Here is a 22,862-nt window from a genome sequence, read left to right on the forward strand (position 1 = left end):
CTTTTTCATTTGAAAGGTTCACATAATTTTTTAGTAGCTCCCAAATACAAAAGGGAAATAAATGGATGCTGCTAAAGCAAGCCAAAACGATGGCTATCAGTGATCTTTTTGTAGTTAAAGTACCCTATTTGTATTCAGGTGAGTCACCGGGGCAAAATAACTGACTTCAGTCATCACAAGAGATAAACATTATAGATCAAACACCCAGTCCCACACACACGTTTCTCGTCTTATCTCCTTCAGTGTATATGTTACAGTATGTTCAAGAAACCAGTAAAAGTTGTCAAGGAGCACTCGTTTTGACGTTCACCACACACTAATCACCACCAGATGGCGACGTCAGCCACTGCTCTGCCATTCACCAGAGTGTATATAAGAGAGTTACGTCACGCTTTGAACTCGCCGCAGACCGGAAGTGTTTACTCTTTATTTACTAGCCTAGCCTAGCCTAGCCTAGCCTAGCCTAGCCATTAGCTCCATTGTAGTCACTTGGACAGGGCGTTTAACGTGCGCTTGCCCAGGCCTTACGGCCTGGGCATAAATATAACGATTGCATTCACCACGGCTTCGTAACTCGGAGCGCCGCGCGGCCCTGGCCCGCTCTTCGCGGCCACTCGCGCCTGCGGCGCTCGGGGGCGAAGAGCAGGACCAAGGTCCGCTGGCCTTCGCGCCGCTTGGGGCTTCGTGGACCCAGGGGGGCCTCGTAACTCGTTTGGGCTTCGTGGATACAGGGGGGCTTCGGTAGCCGCTCGCAGTGTCGTGGACAATAGAGCGGCGCACCGCCTGGAGTACGTTGTTGTGGCGACCGCTTGCTCCGCCCCGTGCCGCACCACGAGTGCTCCGCGTCTCGAATGTGCTGTTTCTCTAATATACTATGACATATACACACATTCACAGACATACAGTACCACACACACACACACACGCACAAAACTGACAAAAAGCACTCCAATGCCTCTTAACTGCTCGACACACACAGATATGTGCACTGCACACACTGCATTCACCGAGAGATAGTAGGGATGATGATTTCACGGTTTCACCGCAATCTCCTCCTCCAATCTCCTCCACTTCTGCAAAACTTTAGATGTCAATCTTAGCCAATCAGGATGGAATATGAAAAAGCATGTGCACCAATTTGTGTGAAATTTGGATAAAATCTGAAGGAGTAATTTAAAAAATAAAAGTTTACATAAGTCGTCCTTCTGGTGGAGCTATGACAGGCCCATGTGGCAGGGAGTGTGCGTGCACAGTTTTGCTGCCATCGTGTCAACGGTGCCCGAGATAAGCTGTCCACAGACAGAAGGGGACAGACAGACAGACAGACAGACAGACAGACAGGGTGCAAACATAGTCTGAGCCAAGCCTGGCGTAGACAATAACTTAACCGTCCGTGCCGACTAGACTAGAGAGTCTCTAAGACCCAGAGATCTCGCCCTCTGTAGTAGAACTCATCAAAAACAAGAGAAGAGGGTCTGTGTGTGTTTGAGAGTGGATGTAAGAGAGGGTTAGCCGTGGTCATAGAAAGCAGCTGTGGTGCGCACGCAAACGCACACACGCACGCACACACACACACAGATGTTCCAGCTGTAACCTCTTAAATTATTAAATAAGGGCATGTTGAGTCGGACACGCGCACACACGCACACAACCAAGTGTCGAGTGCACACACACACACACACACACACACACACACACACACACACACACACACACACACACACACACACACACACACACACACACACACACACACACACACACACACACACACACACACACACACACACACACACACACACAAAACAGCACAGAGGTGGAATGGAGGGGAAGCATGAGGCCCTGTAGTCACTCTTTCCACTGGGGAATGTAAATATTTCATTAGAGGAAACCCAGCTCTCTCCCTCCCCTCATCCCTTCATCTCCAGGCTGTGTCCTCTAGGCACGTCCCCCTGTCCCCCCTCCCCGCCTCACCCAGCCCATCTGTTTGGACCTCATGAAGGGCAAGCAACTTATACTATAGCAGACATACACACACGCAGCAAATCTGAACTCTGTGTTCAAAACACTCATTCCTTTGACTTTACCAACTGAGGTAATAGGCACCAGCCACTAGGTGGGCGCCACAGCGCATATTTTCTTCACAAGATCAGGAACTGACTCTGAGTCTTGCATGCTGTGTGTTCATGTGTCTTCGGTGTATGAGCACAAGCGTGTGTGTGTGTGTGTGTGTGTGTGTGTGTGTGTGTGTGTGTGTGTGTGTGTGTGTGTGTGTGTGTGTGTGTGTGTGTGTGTGTGTGTGTGTGTGTGTGTGTGTGTGTGTGTGTGTGTCTGACAGTTCCACATCTAGGCAGCTCCCAGTGCATAGCTCTTATCACTTATGGCTAATGTAATGCTAATGTAATGCCGGATTGCCTCAAGTTCCATGCATCTTAAAGCAGAGCTGGTGACGGCGGGTGCGTTCAGATCCCAAATTGATGAGAAAGAAATCGGAGAGGATATATATGGTGAAATAATGTGTAAATGTGCGAGTGTGTGAGTGTACGGCTGTACGCGTCTGTGTGTTATTGCAGAGTATGCTTGTTGCGACCGTAGGGAGCTACTTACTGTAGAAACCTCCACCGGCTGTCCGTCCGTGAGTGAGTCAGTGAGTGAGTGAGACAGTCAGTCACACGTCACACTTTTGCCCTGCTCATATCTCCACAACCGTTGCCCCCATCCATGCCAAATTTTGCACACACTCTCCTTACCTGCCAAACTGCAACCTCCAAGGACCCCCGCAGCTCCAGGGACCCCAAGGTCCCTGGGGGACCCCCAGGTGTAAAAAATGACCAAATGTGCTCACACGTCACACGTCACACTTTTTCCCTGCTTATATCTCCGCACCCATTGACCCGATCCATGCCAGATTTTACACACACACTCCTTGCCTGCCAAACTACAACCTCCAAGGACCCCCGGAGACCCAGGTCCTGGGGGACCCCCAGATGTAAAAAATGACCAAATGTGCAAAAATGACCAAATGACCACCCCAACGGGGCTGCTCACAGGGAATTCCCGGGGACCACCGACTCCTGGTGCTCCAGAACGGATGCAAAAGTGGTGGCGCCCCCAGTGGAGGACCCCCTGCCACTGCAGCGCACATAAAATGCCGTAACTCGGGCTAGGAGCGTCCGGGAGAGCCGGGGCCGGTACCTATTCGTCCGCCAAGGCAACGCGGAGACCCCACCCCTCATTTCTCACATGGCCCTATTGTAGCGCCACCTTCAGGCCGATTTTTAAAACACATTTTTGGACACTGCTCCTACAGTTTTTGCCCTAAAATCACGAATATCACTACACAGCATGTCTACACTCATGTCATCAACATGGATCAGGAAGATTTTGGAAAAACACATTTTTGCCCTATTTGTGGAGATAAGCCACCTACGGTCGCTTATCTCCCGATTAGGGAGTCTTACTGGTGTAAAAGATAAAAAGTGAGATAACGAGAGTGTGGGCGTGTCGCGTGTGCGTGCATGTGTTGGGGTTCATGCATGATAAAGTGAGGGAGGCTAAGGACAAGGACGCCAGAGACGCAGCATAGAGACGTGAGTGATTGGAGAAATGCATGGAGGAACTGGTATCGTAATTAGAAGTGCCACACTCCCCGGCGGGTCTTATCATATTAGTGTGATTACACTGCATGATTTATATGCTCAAGAGGCCTTCATCACTCTAGCTAAGCAGACATCACCAGGCTTTCACTCTTGTTGATTCGGAGAGTTTATTTGCTCTCAGAGCCAGTGATCAAGAAGTGGTATTGACCGAAAGAGACCGAAGGAGCAGTGAGCCAACACACTCCAACAGCTCAAGTTATTGCTTCTTTCTGTCAGACGCATTCTATCATGGAGAGAACGGCCCTCCCCTCGTTCTTCAAAGCACTTTACGATGTGCATTAGATTCACCCATTCACAAACGCATTCACACACCGATGGCAGGGGAAACTATGCGAGGCACTGACTTGCTCAATGGGAGCAATTTTGGGATCAATGTCTTGCTCATGGACACTTTGACACTAACCCAGGGAGAGCTGGGGATCGAACCAGTAACTTTCTGATTCCTAAACAGTCCCAGAGTCCCTGAGGTATTAATATATGTACATAAAATCTTATTTTCTTACTAAAGCAGTAATCTACAGGCTTACAAATATCTCTGCACAAGAAGATGGGCATGCATTAAATGACACACAAACAAATCAAAACAACTTTGTGATTTTCTTTGGAAGATCTTAAAAGTGCCAAACCAAATCCTGGTTTTATAAAGATTGCCTGTTATTTTGAAAACATATTTTTCAAGGACTGGCATCAGACAACTCAAAACAACTTTGTGATTTTCTTTTGAAAATCTTAAAAGTGCCAAAACATTCCTGATTTTATACAGATTGCCTGCAATAGCGGACCAAACAAACACTGCCAAATAGACAAATAGGTTTCAGCATATCATTTGTTTGTTTTTGGAAAAGTCTCCCCTGAAAGGCACCACCTTGTCTAGTTCGCTATTCTTTGAGTCTCTCCGGTCATGACAGGATAAGGAAAAGACACAAAGAGGATAGTGAAAAGGGGAGGACTAATGTCAGGAGTCAAATAAAACACAGCAAGTTCTAGCCCTGGCAAGATCTCACTGAATGACTCTTTGTCTGATCACGATGCTGAAAATCTGGGCTGGCTGGAATGGCTGCCCCTTATCACTCAATAGTCAATATATCAAAATGTTCAGGCCAAACATCAGAGTCGTAGAAGAGATCGTCTACATTTCCAGACAGACAAGCAAATTCACATCCACTGATACAACACTGCAGGCGCGCGTGCGTGCATGTGTGTGTGTGTGTGTGTGTGTGTGTGTGTGTGTGTGTGTGTGTGTGTGTGTGTGTGTGTGTGTGTGTGTGTGTGTGTGTGTGCATGTTCACAATCATCCATGGATCAGTAGCTACCTATATAGCATTGTATGTGATCAGAGAGAGCGGTCGGATGCACAGGGTAGGGTTCAGGGGGGGTACATACTGTCTGGAAATCAATACTTTCTCAATGGTTGTTGGTTTGAGACCGAGCAGAAGATTTGTTTAGAGAAGTGGGGGCATCAGTTGCAAGTCACCACAGTCTGAGCACAACCAAGTTCATGAAGAGGCCAAAATAGAAAGATTAGAGCCAGATGATGCAAGCATGGTTCTGATTTGGGTCCTTGGAGTATAATCTCTCCCTCTCCCCCTCTGCCTGTCACACACATGGTTGGAACCAGAGGAAGAGAGCTGCAGGGTCTGTGTGTGTGTGTGTGTGTGTGTGTGTGTGTGTGTGTGTGTGTGTGTGTGTGTGTGTGTGTGTGTGTGTGTGTGTGGAGGGTTCAAGAAAGAAAAAATAAGGAACATTTGTGACATTGCATGAGAGGAGAGAGAGGGGGAAATAGATTACTATGAAAAGGATAAATGTTGGCAGGCATGCCATAAAGCAGTGTTTCTCAACATTTTTTCTGCATGGGCACACTTTTCATGTCCCAAAAATCCATGTGCACACCAACATAATACGGGGATGTAAATATCGCGTCACTGTCGGGAAGAAACATATCTCCAAGTTTCAAATTTGTACTTTCTTCGCAAAGTTAAGCCCTGCTTCATCATACAAGGCTGTCGCACAACAGTAGTGAAAACAGCAGATCTACAAGCACACAATGCCTCGCACCGCGTTGTTAAAATGATAAATACAATACTGTCTTTCAAGCATTTTCAAGGGGCACACTTGACCCTTCTCAGGGGCACACCAAAGGTCCCCAGGCACAGTGGTTGAGAAACACTGCCATTGAGTACCTATGTTAAGGGCTTTTTTTTGGGGGGGAGGGGTGCATAAGATCCTATTGATGAGCTGTAGTGAAGTGAGGATGAAAAGATGGTGCAGGATGCCAGTCCTCTGGGGATGCTCACTCTATGGCAGTGATATGGGGCTCAGACGGAGAGGATTAGTGTTTCTCATCCATAATCAATTTACTGTCTGGATCCCATTACATGTCACCCCAAACATCCATTCTTGGCCTGATCCTACACAATAACCCTCTTTCTTCTCTCTCTCTCCACCCCCTCCCCCCTACGAAATAACCTTCTTTCTTCTCTCTCTCGCACACAAGAGCATCTCCACCTCTCTGGCTCCTTTCTAGCCACCCATTCCATTTGGAATTGGTCTCACTTTCTTTTATTCCACTTTACAACCCGCTGATCCCAACTGTCGACGGCTATGACATATAGCGTTTACCCACGTGCATGAAACAGACCAGAACACAGCTCCTTGTTTCATGCCAAGTCACACACAACCTTTGTTAACCCTTCTAGCTCTCTTTGTCTTACATCCTCACATCAAGAGCTTTAGAGTCACGCAGGTTCTGAATTTTGAAAAGGTTGGCAAAAGAAAATGTGACTATATGTAAGCTTCATTTAACTAGGAACTTAGGAAGTCACATTGAGATTGAAAGCCTCTTTTAAAAGTGAGACCCAGCCAAGGAAAGGCCTAAACAGTATAACGGAGCCAATGTGCAGTTCCATCCGCTACGGTAATGTGAATATTCTGAAGTGTGAGCGACAATATTATGAAATCAAAAGAATGCCAGATAAACAAACTGTTATGAAGAGTTTGCATTTGCGGTCTATGCATGAGATGTTGCTTGCTCTTGGAAGAACAGCCCTCCATCACATAGACATCACTATAGACATGAGGAATAACGGATGTCGTCTACTAGTGTTTTCGGTGTGGGACACCAGCGCGCAACAAAGTATAGTGTAGCCTGAAATGGTTATTGCACCACAATGTTGTCATGGTGCAATAGCCAACAGATCTTCGGCACATGATCATTTATTCTGTTTCTGTCAGCCTTTATTGCATCTTTTCTTTATGGATATGCCAACTTTCCACATCAGTAAGTAAAAAGTAAAATCTTTTTTTGTCAATATTTATTTTGGCCTACGCTGCTTTTATTTCTTGCATTTTGGTTCTATTTTCTTTTTTATGAGAAAATTCAAAAATGTTATTGAAGCAGGTGGATGAAAACTGAGCTAAATGTATTTTGGAGTAACGACAGGTGTTTGTGTGTGTGTGTGTGTGTGTGTGTGTGTGTGTGTGTGTGTGTGTGTGTGTGTGTGTGTGTGTGTGTGTGTGTGTGTGTGTGTGTGTGTGCGTGCGTGCGTGGGTGGGGGTGGAGAGGTTAACCTTGAGAAAGGTCAGACTATTAACTCCATGCTATACTGGGGTCCATGCCCAGTGACATGCCATCTGCTCCAGTGCTGAGGAATCTCCTCTAATGCTGGCTGGCTGGCCAGTAGCACGCTGCACACGCTGGCAGGTGGCACTACAAACCACTATCACTCATAATAACATTCTCTACAAACGATACGAGACGGCAAAAATGTACATGACAGCCAAAATCATCGCTATGCTTCATTATGGATTCATATTAGGGGTGGGCGATATGGAAACATACAATATCACGATATTTTCCCAAGCTGTATCACAATACACGATTTTATCACAATTCTTTTGCACGTTCGTTTTAACGGTTATTTTTCAAGTTACTTGACAAAAACTAGACTCTCTGGGTTCCTTTTGGGAGGTCTAAATTGAACTTTACAAGTATGTAACTCTGACAGTATACAAATGAAACCAAATGGACCCTTTGGTTTCATTTGTATACTGTCAGAGTTAAGTGGAGACCTTGACATTTTAAAGTTTGATACTGATTTAGGCCAAAATGCAGGTTTAAATTGAATTCTGCAATGAATCTCTGTATTAACGATTAAACAGGATTTTTTACAAGGCTCCCTCAATTGTATCACGATATATACGATACCTCTGAAAGGCATATCGTGGAGACATTGTATCGTCTCCACGATATGTATCACCATATCGCCCACCCCTAATTCATATTTTGAACATCCATTTGTTGGAAACACAAGTTGACTATGAGTGGGCATGCACAACAACGCTACAGTGTTTTTCATCGCACATACAGCGGGATACTATCCCTTTTCTAATGCAACACTCCTTTGCGTGAGGAGAATAGTTCGGTCCAGTGTCATGGGCAGTGTTGCATTGGTCGTGTCATGCACATACACGCCGTCCCGAATCTTTTTCAGCGGGAGCAGGTGCACGAACATGCACCGAAGTAAAACAACCTCAAAGTTCACACCTCGACAACGTTTACAGACGTTGTAGTTTCACAGCTGGGTGATTTAACAAAGGAACGAGCCTATATGCATATCAATAGACCTGTTAACTCCTGTAGAGTAGGTGTTAAGCTCTGTGCATGTGACGTCGTTAAATGACCGTCCACCCAAACAATGAATCACCAATGCAACACTGGTCATGGGGAATAGTGTGTTACTATTCGGAGACAAATGTGTTTCACCAAGATCAGACAGACAGAAAAAGGTATCGACATCCGAGTTAGAGAATGTGCACAGGTGTGTGTGTTGTTTGTGTGTGTGTGAGAGAGCAACTTTCAACCTCTGTGTGAACGTGCATGTCTGTTTGTGTGTACATAGAGGAGGTGCACTTTGAGATCAAAGCCCAGAGACAGACAGCGGTGAGTGAGTTAGTACCACAGGGGGATGTACTCTGCGAGGCATGGGTTCTTTGTTTTTTTTCTGAAAACATTTGGAAGGTTTTTCGTTATTTATAAATGTTTTATGAAGAAAATGATATTTTCTCGTGACCCATAAAAAGTATCCCGTGTTTGGGGAAATACTGGTCTTTCTAGCGGGTTTCGTGTCAGTCGATTAATGTGTATGAGACAGGGGGATTCATTTCACACTGTCTGACACACACAGGCAGAGATGCGGGCACAAGAAATCATCAGATTGTGACACATTACACTGATAATATAGACTCTCTTCTCCTCCTCTCTTTTTTCCCTCCACTCTTTGATCACGCATGCATTTAGGTCAGTTTTATCTGCGGGCTGGGACACAACAAATCTAAATATGATTAATCTCTTGCCCCTGCAGAGGAAACTTGACCCACGCTATGACACCACACAGCCACCCACACACACAAACAGCTCCGGGCTGGGACCAGAACGTGGCCTGCAAAAGCCACAGTCTGGCCCGCCGTATTGGATCAGGCAGACTGTCACCTCTTCTAATTCCAGCAGGAATACACAGATGAGTGCTACTAATTGTCTTGCAGGGCCACCGACGTGCCTCGCATACGCCTCAGGGGTGGAGGCAGGGGCGTCACAAGGGGGGGAAAAGTGGGACTGAGTTACTAGGGCCCAAGGTGGAAGGGCCTTAATTATTTTAGCTATTGAAAAATAGCAGATGTACAAGCTCACAGCGCGGCACAGAGTGCCGCGCTGCAAGCTTGTAGATGTGTGCAAAATGTGTGCAAATCTTTGAATGAATGTATTTTTTAATTTTTTAATGTAACTCAAATTTTGCTTTTGTGGGGGTCCCTTGAACAAAATATTTTGAAATGGGGGTCTGTCTGTGGCCAAATACATATACTTTTGGGGGTCCTTCACATGAAAAGGTTTGAGCACCACTGACATAGGAACATAGAAGGATTTGAAATATTCAAAGACTTGCACACATTTTCAGGATTTTACAAAAATAGCAGATCTACAAGCTTGGAGCGAATCTGCTATTTCTCAACAGTTAAAGCACTAAATAATGCGTTCCCTGTCTAAATGGGTTAAACCCCCTCCCTCCCCCTATGAAGAACATTCATGGAGGGCCCGCAGTGAATCCTTGTACCCAGGGGGTGCGACGCCCCTGGGTGGAGGGAGTGCGGGTGGGGGGAGTGCGGGTGGGGGAGGACTGAGGTACAGTGAGGCTGGCGGCGAGCACAGAAGGTGCGCCTCTGTCTGTATGACGTGTGGCGCCATGAGCGTGAGTGAAGAGGGGCGGTGGGGATGTGTGCGCTCTTGTCGGCGCGTGTGTTGCCACAATGCAGGTGGAATACTAAGCATGTCTCTCATGGCAGCAGCACATGACTGAGGAGGTTTTAAGGGTCCTTATGCTCTGCTCAGCCGGGTTCTATAAAAGGGTGAACATGAATCACGTTGGCAGTCTTACCTTGGCCTGGCTTCAATGTCGCGCTGAAACAGACAAAAGAGAGAGAGAGAGAGAGAGAGTGAGTGTGAGCTAAAAAAATAAATAAACTTAGAACAGGTGTTATGCATGAATTGTAAACAAGATAATTTACTGACGACTACTGTAGGATCAGAGCTGGCAATGTTCCATATCTTAACAATTAATTTTCCCTTATCGTAATAAGCTTCAACACGCAGTCTTGGAATAAGAAACGAGGTGCCATTATCGCTACTAATTAAGATTTCAAATTTAACATCCATTTTGAATCTGCAAAGGTTCTTTTCTCTCACCCCCTTCCCCCCCTATAGGTTCATATCCCGTTCCCGACGACCTTTGCTGCATGTCACTCCTCATCTCTCCCCCCATTTCCTGTCAGTCTACTGTCCTATCAATAAAGGCATAAAAGCCACCCCGGGAAAAAAAATCTTAAAAAAAAAGAAAGTAAAGAATACTCAATCCATATTTTGAATTTGAATTAAGGGGCGGATCTGCAAGCTGCACAGCTAAACTTGAAATGTACGGTGTGTAGTAGATGTGCATACGCGTGCAGTGCTTATTATGCCAGACACACACGTCCTTTGTGCAAATAGCATGCTTTAAATCGCAATTGCACACTGGACCTCCTGCTGCTTGCCTTAGCTTTTACCGTATCAAGAAACCTGAGCATAGAGGTACTGTATCTGCTTTATGTTCAGCCCAGCATCAATGATACACAGTAAACCCCTGAGTGTTAAACTCTTCCATTCGTACACTCGCAGTGTTTCCCCAAGGTTTACCATTTTTCTTTGATGGGGGGAATACGTAATGGGCCGTGCAGGCTGAGGGACATATGGGGTACTCTATTACCTGAATTAACTTTTACAACTTCTTGATAACTTTACATTTTATGTAAATGATCATTTTTAATAATATTGCCAAGAAAACAGATTACATGCAGAGCATGGGGCTGGAAAGGTGTCTATCCATTACACTTCATAACGATGTCCCAAATAAGTAATTATCATGCATTTGTGGGATTAGCAGCACAGTTGGGTGTGTGTGTGTGTGTGGGGGGGGAGTCTCAAGTGAAATGTGCCAAAAAAAACACTGTATTCTCCTCTCGGTATCTACTCAATATGGCACCTGATTGGCAGCTTGTGACAGTCTGACAAATGCAAGCACGTTGACTGATCTGTGGTGAATCCTGGCTGAGTACTGAATGCCATCCTACAGGCTGGATCACAAAGTCTCAAGCCTGTTGTTTCCATGCTCCTCTATCCTCACTTGAACCGTCGTTTTGATGTTCACGCCAGGTCTCCAATTCCTGGTCCAAGGAGCATTTCTGAGGAGCTACGAGCGAGGAAACACGAGTGCATCCTTCCAGGAAGACTTTCCAAGCTGAGCAGCATGATGTTAATGTCTCCGCCCCCACAGCTGGCAATGTTATGTTATATGTGCTCGAGTGAGTGTGTGTGCATGCACATGTGCACAAGAAGCATCAGTGTCGGGTGGTGAAATTAAACCGTGATATAGCTACAGACTATTCTTTCATTGCCATCAATGAGCATGTTTTTTTGTGTCTGAACAGAGTAGTGAAGGGCTCAGCTGTGTTGTTTTGTTGTCAGCAGAAATGGACGTTGCTTAACAACCCATTTAGGCCTAGAATTATTGAATGCTTTAACCAGTGAAAAATAGCTGCGAGCTTGTAGATCTGCTATTTTTGAAAAAGTCGTGAAAATGTGTGCAAATCTTTGAATATATGTATTTTCAAAGCAAACGTTTGTAACTCAAATATTGCTTCTGGGTGGTCCCTGGAACTAAATATTTTGAGATGTGGGTCCGTGGCCAAATAAATATCATTTTGGGGGTCCTTCAAATGAAAATGTTTGAGAACCACTGACATAGTAGTCTCTCAAGAACAGACTAACTGAGCTCCAGTTCAAGTGAAAAGAAGGACCTTTTCTTTGACGATGGCTAAGCCAGATTGCTGACATAAAAACATAGGCATGAAGAGAAGGTGCTGTTGTGGCTGCATATGGTTCTTCCACCCGCTCCTGACTTTCCACTGAATAATAAGCAATCAAACTGCCAATAATTATGTCCTGTTCATTCCTTGTTACTGATCGAGTTGTTCTGTTGAGCACTGTTGATGTCGATGTTGGCACATTTCACTTAGTACACGCCCACACAATCAGTGGTGCTGCTCATCGCACAAAAGCATAATCATTTCAAATGGGACATAATCGTAGAGGGAAACAGAAAGACTTTCCAATTATATTATATAAGCTACAATGTACAACTAGTAACAGAGATGAGATCAACAATTTCAATGATTACTCCCCAGTTCTGATTGTAAATACAGGCGACAGCAAAACATTTCTTTGTTCAAAGGGTCCTGGCCGTCTGTTTTGTTTGATTTGGTACCGTTTAGAACATTTCCATTGCAATCCCCTGTGCAATCTAAGGAAATCTTTTCGATAAGGATGGCAGTAGGGATGATAATTAAAAAAAGAAGAAAAAATATATATAAAGAAGCTCAAAGTCTGCAGCATGTACAGTACAGTGTAAGATTTTAAAGCAGTTCAATAATTAGATTGAAAGAAGCTATATTAAACTTCAAACTAAAGCTGCTTGACTGATAATTTCATCATGACCGTGAACTGTCTTAACTAACTTAAGCCCTAAAATAAAATACTAAATCTACAAGCTCCCAACACGTCACATCGTGGCATGTTCTGAGTTTATAGATCGTCTATTTTTGAAAGATATTGAAAATCTGCACCTACAGTACAACAACATGCCCAAAATAGGGAGACCAAGGTTAATGAGGTTAACACTAAGCCAGCTTTATTTCAGAGGACAGATTCTCACTGTCAGTGCAAATCAGTATTACTGTTACTGGACATCGATTCTGTCAGCACCAAATAGCCTACATTAAACAGGAAGTCATCCATTAAGTTGTCTGTACAGGGCAGTAATGGGGGGCTAGAGTGGGAAACAGCAGAGAGATTGCAGAATGTTCCTAGACCCCCCGCGCCCACCACACACACCCACAAAGAGCCTCCAGGTACCAAGATTTCTGTATGCTAGCAATTCTGTGCTGCAGTGCTGACAACCTGAGTAACGACCAAGTCCATCTCACTATCACTGTCAGTGTCAGTATAGTAGCCGCAGGCCATGTATCTCCATGACATAATGCTCTCAGAATGGACTCAGGACCAGTATCAAAATGATTCCCAATATGTTGCACTGAAATGATGCTGCTTTAATTATGTGCCAAGCACTGATGGGAAGGGGTAGGTAAGCATGTATGAGCTCACATATATGAGATACTTAAATGGTTTCCTGTGGAGATAAGCTTAGTCTTTTCTAGGATCTCCTTTTAGTAGACCTTGTACCAGTGAACTGTACCGCCATGAAACTGTACCTTTTCCTATGCAAACTTCCTATGCAAAGTCTTCAATCAATCAAACACAGTGTTGAGCTTGTGGATCTGCCATTTCTGAGGGATGGACGATATTACATTTCTGGCCGATATTGATATCCAATATAATTAATTGCCGTTATGGCCGATAACCGATATAAACCAACGTCGATATGATCTCATTCTGTATTAAACAAAGAATAACAATTTAATAAATTCTGAAAGAATATTTTTATTTGAAAATGTTCTAACCCTTTTGAAAGCTTCCCCAAAAACACTGATAAAATCTGCAGCCTTCATCAATTTTTCTTTTCAACATAATTATTATAAAATAAAATATCTGCTAAAGCCGATATATTATTGTATCGGTTCGATACTGATATTGCATTTTAAGGCCAACTTCAGCCGATATCGATATGTTGACCCAGACCGATTCATTCTAACTATTAGATTTGTATTATTTATTATTATTATTTCCAACAATCTTTAGAACGTTTTTTTCTTTTTTTTTTAGATTGTTAAAGGGGTTTATTTTTTGGAAACGTTTGGGAATTTCTATTATTTTATATAAAAAAAATGTCTAAGTATTATGTGCCTGAAGTCCCCACACATACGCAGATTACGCGCTCACAAACAAACTGCTGTTTGTGTGTGCCAATCGGCGCCAGATCTGTGTTTATTAATCACAGTCATCAACCATTGGAAGGGTAAACACACTGAGTGGTACAGCTGTTTACCCACAAGCACTTTGTATTGATTAAATGACAGATGTGGAGATTAGAGCACAATTTAGAGACAAGCCTTTTCAGTAATAAATGGTCTTGCAGCTGCCATTCACAAGGTGCCCCAAACTTTTTTATTTTTTTACTTCTCTAGTCAAGTGTGTATGTGTACACGTATGTAGGATTGTGTGAGTGTGTTCGACGAATAAAAGATTATGAGCAAAACCAATGGTAATTTAGTTAGCTGACCTAAAGCGAGCAGAATCACCTCAATGATGTGGCTTGCACTTTGGAAGGGGTTTAAAGGCTAGAAAATGATCAGGAAGAAAAACGTTCATCCTGTGAATGTTGGTCCACCCCAGAGAGTCCTATTCTTACTTGGTTGTGGGTAGCAGGTTGCTGATATGCATACAAAGCAGCATTCCCTTTCCTGACTTGACATGGAAGCTGGTATCGTTTTCATTTCCACGATTCCAGCTAGCATCAAGGTACTACATCAGAACATGCTGCAGGCTACAAAAGAAAGGGACTGTGAGATTAGATTATAGGCAGGGGGAGGGATGGGGAGAGTAAATACAAAAGAAAAAAGAACAAGCAGGATGGGAAAAAAAACAATGCTTCAAACTGAAGAAAATTGATTGTGTTTCATCAAGTTCTACTTTTGGGTTTTCTGATGTCATATCGGGTAATGTTTTGATTCCATTTGAAGCACTCAAAATCCCAGGTTATACTTAAGCTGCTGGCTGATGTAACAGTTTGTAGAATTGATTTACCATTGCATGGGACATGGTAAAGCTTGATTATTTTCACACGCTTTTCTGTTCTCATAAACCTCAGTCTTAGTGAAACAAATAAACCCTTTTGCAAATCCCGCCCCATTCTGCCCTGTTACTATGATGGGACATTAACCCTGGGCAGATTGTTTTTATAGTGGAAGTGGATGGGATTTTTTTTCCCTTCATAGCCTCATTACAGCTATATAAAGTACCAAAGGAAAAACACCTAGGTGATATTAATAAAAAGGGAAGACAAAGGTACAGTAGTTACATTGCAAAACAGGGGATTTACCCGAAAATATATGTTTTAATTTGTTTAATCCCAGTGGGACAGAATCCTCTTTGCAGATTCTTTTATAGTGGTAGTGGATGCGATTTTTTTTCCCTTCATAGCCTCATTACAGCTATATAAAGTACCACAAAAAACACATCTACGTGATATTAATAAAAAGGGAAGAAAAAGGTACAGTAATTACATAGCAAAACAGTAGTTTTCCCCCGAAAAATAAATGTTTTAATTAGTTTAATCCTCTGGATCAGAGATAGAAAGAGAAGCGCATTGCATCTTGGGTACTAGGAAGAGGACAGAGAGAATGTTTCTCCTCACATAATAGGCTGGCTTTTCGTAATTCTGCCCATTTAAATTATATGTACCCAATCGTGACTCTTAGACCATTGATAAGGTACATGTGAACTAGTTTGTTGAAGCTTATTCGTTATGATGAGCGAGATCGCTTGACGCTTGCCGTCGCTATCACCGTACCGGCCGATCTCCGTGTCGCGCACTGCGGACAGTTTTTGAAAGGCTGAAGCAACATTCTCCACTGCACAAACTCCACCCCCGATAGCAAAAAGTGAATGTTTTTTTCTGGTTGGCCAGTCAGGGAGTCTCAGGGACCAATCAGAAGGCTGACAAACGGTCTATTGCATTGTTCATAAGGTATAAGATAGAAAAAATTAATAATACAGAAATGTTAATTTAAAGTAAAAATCAAAAGCTTTTAATACTTCATGTTGGTGGAACTATCAGCATCGTCTGACTGTATGGGGAACACATAAGACGGATGTTTTATCTCATCGTCCAGTTTGTGCTGTGAATAAACTCCAGGGCATGACAACAAATCATACCTAGTAACCTTGATACATTTACTTTATTAGCAATGCTTAGTAAAAAAAAAATCACACCTGTGTGAACTGAGCGGTGGTTTACCCCCCCCCCCCTTCCCCCCTGTGTGTGTGTGTGTGTGTGTGTGTGTGTGTGCGCGTGTGTGTGTGTGTGCCTGGTCTGGCCTGAACAACAGCGCCCCTCCCTTAACATGTGTGGCCATAAAAGGTACTGCAGGCCTGCAGGCTACATACAGACACACACGCACACACACACGCACACACACACACACGCATACACACACGGCCACGTATAGGAGACGGTGTAACCACCGCTAAAAAAAAAAAAAAAAAAAAAAAAACATGAAACCTGGAAAACAGGAAAAAAAATCTGTTGAAAGAATTGTATTGATTTGCTGATGCGGTTTTTATATGCATTATTTGTGGACGGGCCGCCAAGAATAATGGAAGTGAAAGAATAATGCATGAAGGTGGACATGCTTAAAAATGAACAAACAGCACTATTTTGAAAACCTCTTGCAAGAAGTGGTGATACAACCTGAACTAGCATTGCCCTAGTAGTAGATCTAACCCTGCCTTTCTGTACCATTACATAAACAGGGACATATTTGCAAGAAAATCTAGGCTAATTCTCTTACACACGCAGTCACGCACATAGCACGCACGCACGCACGCACATAGACAGCATATTAACATACTTGAATCACTGACAGTCTGACAGTAATTCCCTGGATGTCCTTATACCCCTCCCACACACCGTTCTCTCCCTGTGCCTGTCCAACCACCATATCTCTAAGTGCCCACTCCTGCAATAACTAACACAAGAGAACAGAATAACCATCAGCATTCAATTAGGGCCATAATGAACTTGGCCCACCACGGATCCATTTCTCAGCTGGAAAAGCAATCTGCACATTACCGCAGTCCCTCTGCCCCTGCATGGGTTCACCAGGGGAAAAACACATTCCAGCCGGTTTGCCCGCCTGCCTGTGGTTTACTGGTCTAGCAGGTGACAAATGGACCGATGGGCTCTTTTAATTTGGGGCCTATAAGCAATAAGAGTCTCCACCTGTATGTTCAAAACGAGGGGAGAGGGACAGAGTGAAGTGTTGCAGAGTCTGGTTACAGGTGAAAGTGGGTTACCGCCAGCCTAATAATGTTCGTTATGTATGTGCAGGCAAGTTCACTCTACATCTACACGTGTACTGTAGTGAATGAATGAATGCATGTGTGAGTAAGGAAACCCAACCTTGGCCAAGGGGCTATCTTATAACAGAGAAGGCACAGTGTACCCAGCTGGTATGGAGGAGTACACTGGCTAACAGCCAGAGGACAAACATAGTTACACTTAAGCCCCTTCAGCCAACTCTGCTGGTTCTTAATACCTGTATCGAATTATCATATTTCACAGCTGACACCATGAAAAGGAAAGTAACATTTCTCAAACTTTCCCATATTGTATTATTATCCCAGTCATTCAAGCGACTCCATGCTTACGTTTGGAATGGGTTTGTGGATAGTGGCACTTGTTTCAATAATCCGTCTGCGATGAAAAATGGAACAACTGCACCAAGGGCTGCAAATCCTGCCCACACCAACATCTCTCATTCTACGTATCTCGACCCAAAACATACCCTCTCAGTGGCAGCTTACGGTTATGTAAATCCACCCACACATATTCAATGTTTACCATGACCTTGATTGTGACCTTGACCTTTTCGACCCAAAAGTAAATCGTCCCTTCGGCGCAGCCTACTAAGCGTTCCCACCAATTTTAATTAAAATCCACCCATCCGTTCTCAAGTTACCTTGCTAAAACACACACAGTCAGGGTAATGATCACTTAGGTTCCATGACAAATAAACGCAGAGTGACGAACCTCCACCCCATTTAGTTATCATTAACCACTTACGCCCATTTCAAAACATAAAAGATCTATTAGATCTACAAGCTCATTGCATCAACATTCTTATCTCAGGTACCATGTGTAAATTTGTAGAGATATGTAGAGATATTTTGCTTTCTTTCTTGTATGTAAATAACGATACGATGGGAACTATGCATGAAAACGAATTTCGCCCACTTTACTTCTGTAAACCTGTGATGTGACAATAAAGCTGATTCTGATCATAACGGATTGTGAGCTTAAACACACTGAACATTTTCGCCCATAATGATGACATGCCTAAATTATGGATGCGAGGTTTAAAGTGGTGAACAACCTACTGTACACAGCGTACAGTATGTGCTCCAGACAGCAGTAGAGTATGCAGAGTAGGGATGGGACGATAAGCGATATTATCGTTTATCGTGATAAAAACACTCACGATGATCGGATCGTGGAGATTTAATTTATCGTGAAATCGTCCTCCGTCATGCACTGGGATCAATTCACCTTTTATTTGCCGAGCTGCATATCCAGTACCAATAAAACCCTCCATTGGTAAAACATACTTTTTTCACTTTTTTCCACTTTCTAACAAATAGCCGATCTACAAGCTCACAATGCGACGCGTTGTGAGCTTGTAGATCTGCTATTATTTGGCAAATGTTCCGCCCCAGGATAATGGATATTGTAGATCTGCTATTTTTTGGCAAATATTCCGCCCCAGGATAATGGATGTTTGATTATCATCTCGATAATATTGTAAATCGCGATTTCTTTGGTCACAATAATCGTGATATGAAATGTTCATATCGCCCCATCCCTAATGTAGAGAGAGAGAGAGAAGAGAGAGAGAGGGGTTCTCACCGGCGGTCTGGGGGCGGGCCTGGGCCTGGCCATGAGGACCGCCCTGGCAGGGCCGGCCAGCAGCGCCGCCTCGTTGTTCTCCGCCTGGTCCAGCAGGTCCAGCTGGTGGGTGATGGAGGCCATCTCCTCCTCCAGGCGCTCCGTGTGGACGTTGATCTCGGCGATCTTCTCGGCGGCGTGGGCCGTCAGGAAGGCCTCCTTGAGGTCCACCAGGTGGAGGGTCCTCTTCTCCTCCAGGCGCGCCAGTCTGCGGAGCTCGTCAAACTGGCTGTTCACGTAGGCCTCCAGCTCCTCCGTGGACATCTGAAGGAAAGCGGGGAGGTGGTGGTGATCGATGAGGACATGAGGAGTAGAACAGAGAGGAGAGAGAGAGGAGAGATTAGGAGGGTGCCTTTAGGCCTAGAATTATTGAATGCTTGCTTTAACCAGTGAAAAATAGCAGATATACAAAAATTTTGCTGCTGGGTGGTCCCTGGAACTAGATATTTTGAGATGGGGGTCCGTGGCCAAATACATCATTTTGGGGGTCCTTCACATGAAAAGGTTTGAGAACCACTGACATAGTAGTCTCTCAAGAACAGACTAACTGAGCTCCATTTAAGTGAAAAGGACCTTTTCTTTGACGATGGCTAGCCAAATTGCTGACATAGAAACATAGGTTTTTCAAAAAACTTCAGGATTCAAAAGACTAATTTCATTTTCATGATTTTTCAAAAATAGCAGATCTACAAGCTGCACTCGTAGTGCCGCGCTGCGAGCTTGTATATCTGCTATTTTTCAATAGTTAAAGCATAAAATAATAATACACAATAATGTGTACCCTAAATGGGTTAAGGGGAGACGAGTACATGGGCGAGCAAAAATCTAAAGGCACATTGGGCCGTCTTCCCATCCAATCATTGACTGAATTCTTTATTCGTCAGAAATGTAAACAGCACGTCAGCATGTGGTACCATCAGACATTAAGGCCCTAAGGATAAAATGAACTTTAACACATTCTCCAGTGTGGGTTATGAATCACTGAGATATAATCCATGGATATACGAGGCGGTAGAAATACTGATGAGATGACAGTAAAGAAAGCAGAGCGGATCTGAAGGGAAAATCCAAAGATGATCAGAGGACAGATAGGGGGAGAATAGAGATATGCAGCGAGCTGTACCAAGTGCAGGCAGAACGGCACATGGTGAATAGACCATATTTGCACTGTGGCCAGAGAATTGCTGGCATGCCAGCAGCTCCTCTGGAGGACACGCGACCACGCGTCTCATCGGCAGATAGAGACCTCAGTGGCTTCTTCCGCCACAACGAGCCATCTGTTTAGCGTTCAAGGCAATTGAACTGGTTCCAGAGATTCCCTCGCAATCCATTTCCCCCCGCTCTCTCCGATGGGGCTCTGTTGTTCGCTACGACTCATTACTGAACATCACCTCGACGAATAGATACCTCTCCTATACCCCCCACGGAGACGTCCGCACGGCGACCCCCCCCCCCCCCCCTCCCTCCCCCAACACAGATGCCACCGTGACAACAATCCAAAGTTCGCGTCGCACCAATCTATCTCAGTTGTTCCATCAGCCCCCACTCCCCCCCCCCCCCCCCCCCCCCAGGTAAACTTCCAATTCGCTTCCACTCTATTTATTACCTCTTGTTTCCATCTCACTCTCCTTCCCTCCCTCCCTACCTCCTTACCTCCAGTGAAGCAAAGAATCATCAGCTTGTGCTGTGTTTGGCAGAGCCAGCACCCTCAGGTGCTTAAGTCTTGTCATGTATTCAACAGTTTTGCATAAGCAATCAGGTCCTCCACATCGCCCACTAAACCAACCGAGAGCAGTAACATTTTTAATTTAGTTCCTTTTGTAATAAGAAAAAGACATGCATTTGGAATCAGAGAGAGTTGAAGGTTAATGGAAAGTGAAGAATCTTTGTGTCCCGGTAACTTTTTGCTCCATCTGAATCACTGGCATGAATTCCCCAGATTGCGCTTCACAGAAACGTATCAATCTACTAAGCATGAAAGTTGAGAGAAAATATCTTTTTTTTTTTTCACTAAGGAGGGTTTAGAAAGTCGTTTTTGCAATTAACAAAACAAATGATCATCGATCATTAGATTAGAGATTGCAAGGCTCAACTAATGGAATCTTCTGGAAAACTAATCTATTTTTGAATGCTCAGGCTCAGTACTCTGTAATAGTAGCAATAAACAGCAGTACTTATTTTTACTGTAGCAATGACATTTTATAAGCCAGATGGCCATGCTTCAAGGTCATTAGGAGCAGTTGCGTTGCGTGTAGAATGTCCCTATTCTGAATGAGTTCATCCTAAATGAACCAGTGATATGGGTTACACAGTATTCCCCTATATGCATTCAACAGTGGCGTCCTGCTGCTGCGGAAACATTAGGCCAATCATTTCCTGGGGAAAAAGGGAAATAACAGTCTTTCGATTTCACTCAATAGACTGCATCGTGCATTGCCTCCCAAAAAGAACCGATATACAAGCTACCAACACGTCTATGCAAATGAAAATCTCACGACTGAAAATGTGTTGTTAGGTGACGTCCTAAACTGTGCAACAGTGTGAAAGGAGCCCCAACACCCAGTGCTGTGTTTCATAAACCAATAGCACAATATGTAAAATAATTATGACTAGTCCTTACCCGTTCGATCATAATGTGCTCCAAATGATGTGCAGTTTGGGTTATGGCAGGGTTCCCCAAATAGTTTTCCCCAAGGGCTGAATTATGTCTAGGGTACCAAGCCGAGGGCCACAACATTGCAGGGGGCGGCGGTGGCGTTCCCGCTACTCCAGCAACAGTTTTCGTCGTTGTCGGGTGAAAATCTATGTCCATAACCATTCGTTTTGAATTTATCATTTTACAAATGATTTAAACTAGTGAAAACAGCCGATCTACATGCACACAACGCCTCGCAGTGCGAGGCGTTGTGTGCTTGTAGATCTGCTGTTTTCACTACTTTTGTGCAACGGCCTTGTATGATTTGCGAAAGAACGTACAAATTTGGAGACACGAGATTTCCAGCCGACAACGACGATATACTAGTGTTGTTGCTGCTCTTATACCACCATTATTACTGGGGTTGGTGTGGGCCAGACAGTAGCCCCCCGCGGGCCGCAAATGGCCCGCGGGCCGCCTATTGGGGAACCCTGGGTTATGGGGTGTGCAGTCTGTGCACACCCTGTGCATGTAGGAGTCTCAGAGGTAATGTTGGCAAACCCAGACGTATCAGTGATGTCAGTCATCTCCAAATTTGGGCACTGTTTCAGCATGCAGCTGTTACCATAGATAGCGGCATTATCAGTGATGTCATGACAGTCATCTCCAAATTTGGGCACTGTTTAGTATCAGTGATGTCAGCATGTGTGTATATCAGCAGTGGTGTAAAGTAACTAAGTACATTTACTTAAGTATAATGTACTTCAGTACAATTTTGAGGTATTTGTACTTTACTTGAGTATTTCCAATTTCCAATACTTTTACTTCTACTCCACCACATCTCGGATCCAAATATTGTACTTTTACTCCACTACATTTATTTGAAAACTTTAGTTACTGGATACTTTGCAGACATAAATTATAATATTATAAAATATACATTAATCCACTTTAGACCTATGTTATACCTTGGCTATTTGAAAATAGCCGATCTACAAGCTCACAACGCGTCACAATGCGATGCGTAGTGAGCTTGTAGATCTGCTATTTTACTTTTGGTAAGTGAAGTACATTTTGATGCCAACACTTTCATACTTTTACTCAAGTACATTTTGAATTCTGGACTTTTACTTGTAACTGAATATTTCTACATTGGAGAATTGATATTTTTACTCTAGTAAAAAATGTGAGTACTTTTTCCACCACTGTATATCAGACATCGGACACGACGGACAGACATTCGCTCATTTATTAGTAGGATTAATAGTCTTAAATCGCAGAGCGACGCGTTGTGAGCTTGTAAAT

The 22,862-nt window shown here is 43.9% G+C and overlaps 1 protein-coding gene across 2 annotated transcripts in view; it reads right to left on the bottom strand.

Annotated features, from left to right (window-relative positions):
• trim44 (tripartite motif containing 44) overlaps nucleotides 1-22,862 on the bottom strand; it is a 79,720-nt gene that overhangs the window by 39,187 nt on the left and 17,671 nt on the right. For both annotated transcript variants that reach the window (XM_080736671.1, XM_080736670.1), the window contains exons 4-5: nucleotides 18,884-19,186; nucleotides 10,088-10,110 (exon numbers count right to left, since the gene is read on the bottom strand). In XM_080736671.1, coding sequence (XP_080592797.1) covers nucleotides 10,088-10,110; nucleotides 18,884-19,186 — 326 coding nt within the window. The remainder of the gene's footprint in view (nucleotides 1-10,087; nucleotides 10,111-18,883; nucleotides 19,187-22,862) is intronic.

The sequence above is a fragment of the Nannobrachium achirus genome, assembly GCF_963921795.1.
Source record: "Nannobrachium achirus genome assembly, chromosome: 11".
Lineage (NCBI taxonomy): Eukaryota > Metazoa > Chordata > Actinopteri > Myctophiformes > Myctophidae > Nannobrachium > Nannobrachium achirus.